At 38.5% G+C, this 6,128-nt stretch overlaps 1 protein-coding gene and 1 pseudogene across 1 annotated transcript; both read left to right on the plus strand.

Annotated features, from left to right (window-relative positions):
- Nucleotides 1–570: 570 nt before the first annotated feature.
- On the plus strand, nt 571–3,082 carry LOC114424185 (pentatricopeptide repeat-containing protein At3g16610). Its single transcript, XM_028391039.1, is given in 1 exon segment — nt 571–3,082. A coding segment is annotated over 1 exon segment (2,352 nt). The 3' UTR covers nt 2,923–3,082.
- An 843-nt stretch (nt 3,083–3,925) lies between these two features.
- Nucleotides 3,926–5,666, plus strand: LOC114424345 (annotated as a pseudogene).
- Nucleotides 5,667–6,128: the final 462 nt, after the last annotated feature.

A 6,128-nucleotide genomic window follows, 5' to 3' on the forward strand; every position in this document is an offset into this window, starting at 1 on the left:
TTAGTAGGCATAGTGGAGATGGAGAAAGAGTGAAAAAAAAGGAATTAGTTTTGTTGCACTAAGAGTGTGATTATTGAGCACAAAACTTTTGGACCACTATTGGAAATATTTTTTTACGGTGGCCTGTGGTGGTCCAAGAGAAGAAGGAAAAGGAAAGAAAGAGTATAGAAGAAGAAAAGAGAGAATAAATTCCAAAAATGGCAAATTAGTCCAACGACATTTTGATGACAAATTGGTCTTGTCGATTTAGCTACCCAATTGATAATCTTTTCTCTTGACATTTATGCCCTCACTTGCCATGCTAGCAAAGACATTAGACTTCACAAATCAAACCAAAAATAAGACTAATCTGTCGGCATTTTTACACATTCACGGACAAAAAATAGTATTCCATCTTTTAGGAATTAATATGTCAATGAAATACACTTTCAAGGACAAATTTAACTGTTTATCCATAATAATAATAATAATAATAAGGGTGAATAACCATTTTCGTCCCTGAATGTATAATTCACTAACAAATTCATCCCTAAAAAATTAAAATTCAAAATTTAGTCTCAGAAAGTAAAGATGCGAAGATGTTTGAAACCTAAAGAAGCTTTGTTCCGAAACTCCAAGAACCAACGTCCTTCATCTCACTCTCAAATTCAAAGGAACACTATTAATCAACATATTAGTAACGACAACAACACCCATATCCTTGACAACCTTACCCGTTTCCATGTCGCACGTAATCAAGTCGAACATGCTCGCCATGTGTTTGAAAAAATTCCAAAGCCAAGTGTTGTTTTGTGGAACATGATGATCCGAGCTTATGCTTGGAATGACCCATTTCTACAATCTATTCATCTGTACCACCGCATGTTACAACTCGGTGTCACACCCACTAACTTCACCTTCCCTTTTGTTCTCAAAGCATGTTCAGCTCTGCAAGCAATTCAAGTTGGGAGACAAATACATGGCCATGCCCTCACACTTGGCCTGCAAACTGATGTCTATGTTTCTACCGCTTTGCTTGACATGTATGCCAAATGTGGGGATTTGTTTGAAGCACAAACAATGTTTGATATCATGACCCACAGGGATCTTGTCGCGTGGAATGCAATCATTGCCGGTTTTTCGCTACATGTTCTTCACAATCAAACAATACACTTAGTTGTCCAAATGCAGCAAGCGGGAATAACGCCAAATTCTTCAACTGTTGTATCTGTTCTACCCACAGTTGGACAAGCTAATGCCTTACACCAAGGGAAGGCTATTCATGCTTACTCTGTAAGGAAAATCTTCAGTCATGATGTGGTTGTTGCAACTGGGCTTTTGGATATGTATGCCAAGTGCCATCACTTATCTTATGCCCGGAAAATCTTCGATACCGTGAACCAAAAGAATGAGATATGCTGGAGTGCTATGATTGGGGGATATGTCATTTGTGACTCCATGAGAGATGCTTTGGCCCTTTATGATGACATGGTATATATGCATGGCTTGAGCCCTATGCCAGCCACTCTTGCAAGCATACTTCGAGCATGTGCAAAGCTCACTGATCTAAATAAAGGGAAAAACTTGCATTGTTACATGATTAAATCAGGGATAAGTTCAGACACAACGGTGGGAAACTCACTGATTTCAATGTACGCCAAGTGTGGGATCATAGATGACTCACTTGGGTTTCTTGATGAAATGATAACAAAAGACATTGTGTCTTATAGTGCTATCATTTCAGGATGTGTGCAAAATGGCTATGCAGAGAAAGCTATACTTATTTTTCGGCAGATGCAGTTGTCTGGGACCGACCCAGATTCAGCAACCATGATAGGTTTGCTTCCAGCTTGTTCGCATTTGGCCGCTCTACAACATGGGGCATGCTGCCATGGGTACTCAGTCATTTGAGGCTTCACTGCAAATACATCCATTTGTAATGCCATTATTGACATGTATGCAAAGTGTGGAAAGATTCATATCAGTCGGCAAGTTTTTGATAGAATGAAGAAGAGGGATATTGTTTCGTGGAATACAATGATAATTGGTTATGCCATTCATGGGCTATACATAGAAGCCTTTTCATTGTTCCACGAATTACAGGAATCAGGCTTGAAGCTGGATGATGTGACCCTTGTTGCTGTTTTATCTGCATGTAGTCATTCAGGCCTTGTCGTGGAAGGGAAATATTGGTTTAATACCATGAGCCAAGACCTCAACATCTTACCAAGGATGACACATTATATATGCATGGTTGACCTCCTGGCCCGAGCAGGAAATTTGGAGGAAGCATACTCCTTTATTCAAAATATGCCATTTCAGCCTGATGTCCGTGTATGGAATGCATTGCTTGCTGCATGTAGGACCCACAAAAATATTGAAATGGGTGAACAAGTGTCAAAGAAGATCCAGATGCTGGGACCAGAAGGTACTGGAAATTTTGTTCTTATGTCTAACATCTATAGCTCTGTAGGTAGATGGGATGATGCAGCACAAATTAGAAGCATACAAAGGCATCAAGGTTACAAGAAAAGCCCAGGTTGCAGTTGGATTGAGATCTCTGGGGCAATCCATGGATTTATTGGTGGGGATCGATCCCATCCACAATCAGTATCCATAAATAACAAGTTACAGGAATTGTTGGTGCAGATGAAAAAACTTGGATATCATGCTGATTCTGGTTTTGTTCTCCATGATGTTGAAGAAGAGGAGAAGGAACAGATTCTCCTTTATCATAGTGAGAAAATAGCCATTGCATTTGGAATTCTTAATACCAGTCCCAGCAACCCCATTCTAGTTACAAAAAATTTACGTATATGTGTTGACTGTCATACTGCAGTAAAATTTATGACTCTTATAACAAAAAGGGAGATAACAGTACGAGATGCAAGTCGATTTCATCATTTTGAGAATGAAATCTGCAATTGTCAGGATTACTGGTGAGAAAAAGAAAAGGTGGAATTGTAGGTCTATTTAGAATCACCCAGTGGCAAAAGTTCTTCTTGTGCCACTTGCTGCCTGAACCAGGTAATGTCATTTATCGGTACCTTTGTTTTAATTTTTCTTTTCTTTTTGCATAAATCCTGACAACTAAGAGTGTGTTTGTTTGCTAAATTTTAGAAGGTTGGACAACATAAACAAATTATTGATGGTAGAGATTTGGAAAAATGCCCCTTGTGTGGTACTCTATTGGTAAACTTTGATAAACGCTCAATACCCGAGCAGGCTTTTAAAATTGATAATGCTTTCTGGCCTTCTAGGCGATCTCAAACTTTGCAATTGTTATTTTGTCAAAAATAATCTCGGAACATTTTACGTACAGAGAATTTACTTGTTACTAATATAATCCAACCCGTGTTCTTCTTTAAATCTACTTTTTTCCCTCCGATAGTATCAAAAATCGAATCAATGCAATGAAAGTCTCTACCATTAGCCTGAAAGAAATTATTGTTTTTAAGAATCCTGTTCCATCTAATCCTCCTCTTTCTTCCCTGATCCCAAATTGTAATTTCTTCTTACAGTTTCTCTTAATTTCTAAAATTTGAGGAAATCAAAAGTTTTTTGGTGGTTAGATTCTGATTTTTTTTGCAGCAATGGCAAAAGCATGCAAGTCACATGAAGAAATCTTGAGTGGAGCTACCAAACATGGTTTGAAGGCTCTGCAGAAGTGCCATTTGCTTGAGGAAGCTGCTCATGCTCCTGCTATTCTAGCTCTTTCTAGACCCATCGTTTTATATTTGCTATGAACAATATTCATGCTTCTTAGGAATTACCTAATTTGTGGGACTATGCTTATACCGATTTCCACCCCTAATTATGTTTTAGAAATTTGTTCAATCATCGGTTCTGATAGAATAGTTCATGTCTACAATTTTACCCATCTTCGATTCTGCATTTTATTGGCTTTTGATTATGGGCACTATTTCCCCTTCCCTTTACATCTTTTGAATATTTTTTGGGGGGAATGGGTATTAATATTGTTGGTTGGATCATGATCTGAGTCTAGCAGTTTAACAATTGGAATGCTTTTGTTGAGTTTAATGTTGTATGTATTTATGTCTTTGAAGGGCTCTGAGTGGAAAGAGAAAGTCGAGAATCTACAAGTGGAACTTCAGCAATGCTACAAAGCTCAATCTTGGCTGTCTGAGCAACTTGTTGTGGAAGTAGCTGAGTCCAGAGCTTCAAAAGCATTGGTTCAAGAGAAAGAAGATGCAGCGGCTTATCTGCAGAAGGAATTGACTGAATTGAGGTTGCACAATGCTTCTTATGTTTTTAATGGCCTTCCATACTTTCGTTTTTTTTTTTTGAGTTTGTGGCAAATGATTGTTGAGTTAAATCATCGTTGCAGGGAAGGATGCTCTCAATTAAAGGTGGACTTGGGAGAAAAGATTAAATCTCTAGAAGTGGTTGTCAGTGAGAAATCTGAACTTAAAAGCACAACTGGAGCAGATGACTACTAAAGCCAATAAAGCTGAAGCTGAAAATAAGATGTTGATTGACCGTTGGATGTTAGAAAAGATGAAGGATGCTGAATGCCTAAATGAGTTACAATATCTTCTGATTTGCCATTTAAGCTTTTGGAATTAGATATTTAGTATTGGTCAGTGTTATCAATGGCAGAAGGCCAAAATTCCACCACATAAACACATCATTGCAGCCTATGGCACAACCATCACGAATTGCCTATGGTGGTTGGCAAAAAATCCGCCTCGCATTCCACTATGGCGGCCCGGCCATGGTGCCTCCATTTAATAACATTGGTATTGGTATACGATATACATTCTCTGTATTATTAGAACTAAGTTCTGCTGATCTTTACCTGCTTCTGATGCTTAAATGTCATTTTGCCTGATTCAGCAATGTTACGCCAATATTTGCATGTACTTCTCTGGGGACAGGATCGGTTAGTTAAAATGTGGGGATGAAAATACAGGATCCTTAAGTTCTACTCTTCATGGCTGCCTTGGATCAGCATTGGATCTCACAATCACCCACGATAATCAATCTGTCATTGCTGCAAGCAGCTCAAACAACTTGTATGCATGGGATGTCAACTCAGGCTGGGTCTGTCATACCCTTACAGGCCACACTGATAAAGTTTGTGCTGTAGATGTCAACGAGATTTCAAGTCGTCATGTTGTCAGTGCTGCCTATGATTGTACCATAAAAGTTTGGGACTTGGTGAAAGGTTACTGCACAAACATAATCATTTTTCACCAGCAACTGCAATGCTCCTTTCCTTCAGCATGGATAGTCAGACCATATTTTTGGGACATGTTGATGGTCGGTAACCTTCGGCTATGGGACATTCAGTGGAAAGTTACTTAATGGTGCTGCACATTCACTTGCAGTCACATCACTATCGCTTTCTCGAAATGGAAATGTTGTACTGACACCAGTGGAAGGGACAATTTGCACAATTTGTTTGATGTGCGATCTCTGGAAGTTTGTGGCACATTAAAAGCCAAAGTGAAACAGAGTGGCTTCTAATTGGAGTCGCTCTTGTTTCAGCCCAGATGACAATCATGTTGCTGCTGGGTGTGATACTGCTCAATTGTACAGTTTTCAGATTGGCTGGCTTATTTCTTTATCTGTTTTATGTTCATACAAGACATAATATATCATTCAAATCAGGATCGATGTATATATTGTTTTTCAAGGAGGTTTCATTTTTTTTTTTTTGCACGGCAAGAGTTTTCATTTAAACTAGTCTCAATCTCAAGTGAAACATGAGTAATTTGTGATGAAGGCATGAAGCTTTTCTGTTATACTAAAATACTAAAGTTGAATTGGCAAAAATTGTTGACACGTGTCACTGGCAGCCGCCATTAACGTCCAATTAAATAGTAACTTGGTCCCATTACCTGCGATTGCAAGTTGTCTTATTTCTAACGAGTATGTCAAAATTTGTTGTGACCAAGTTAGAGTTACATAACATGGAAATCAAGCCAGAAATAAGAGAAATAAGAGAGGATCTAATATATAGCGTGGAGACTATTTGTCTGTTGTATAATTTGCCTGCACTGCACCTTGATGTAGCATAACATTATTGCACAATATGACTCTAACAAAAGCAAGATGCATGCAGATGAACAATATAATCTACACTTACGTGGATGTTGAATCCAAACTCTCCTCCACATTCCCAC

The sequence above is a fragment of the Glycine soja genome, chromosome 8 (genome assembly GCF_004193775.1).
Source record: "Glycine soja cultivar W05 chromosome 8, ASM419377v2, whole genome shotgun sequence".
Classification (NCBI taxonomy): Eukaryota; Viridiplantae; Streptophyta; class Magnoliopsida; order Fabales; family Fabaceae; genus Glycine; species Glycine soja.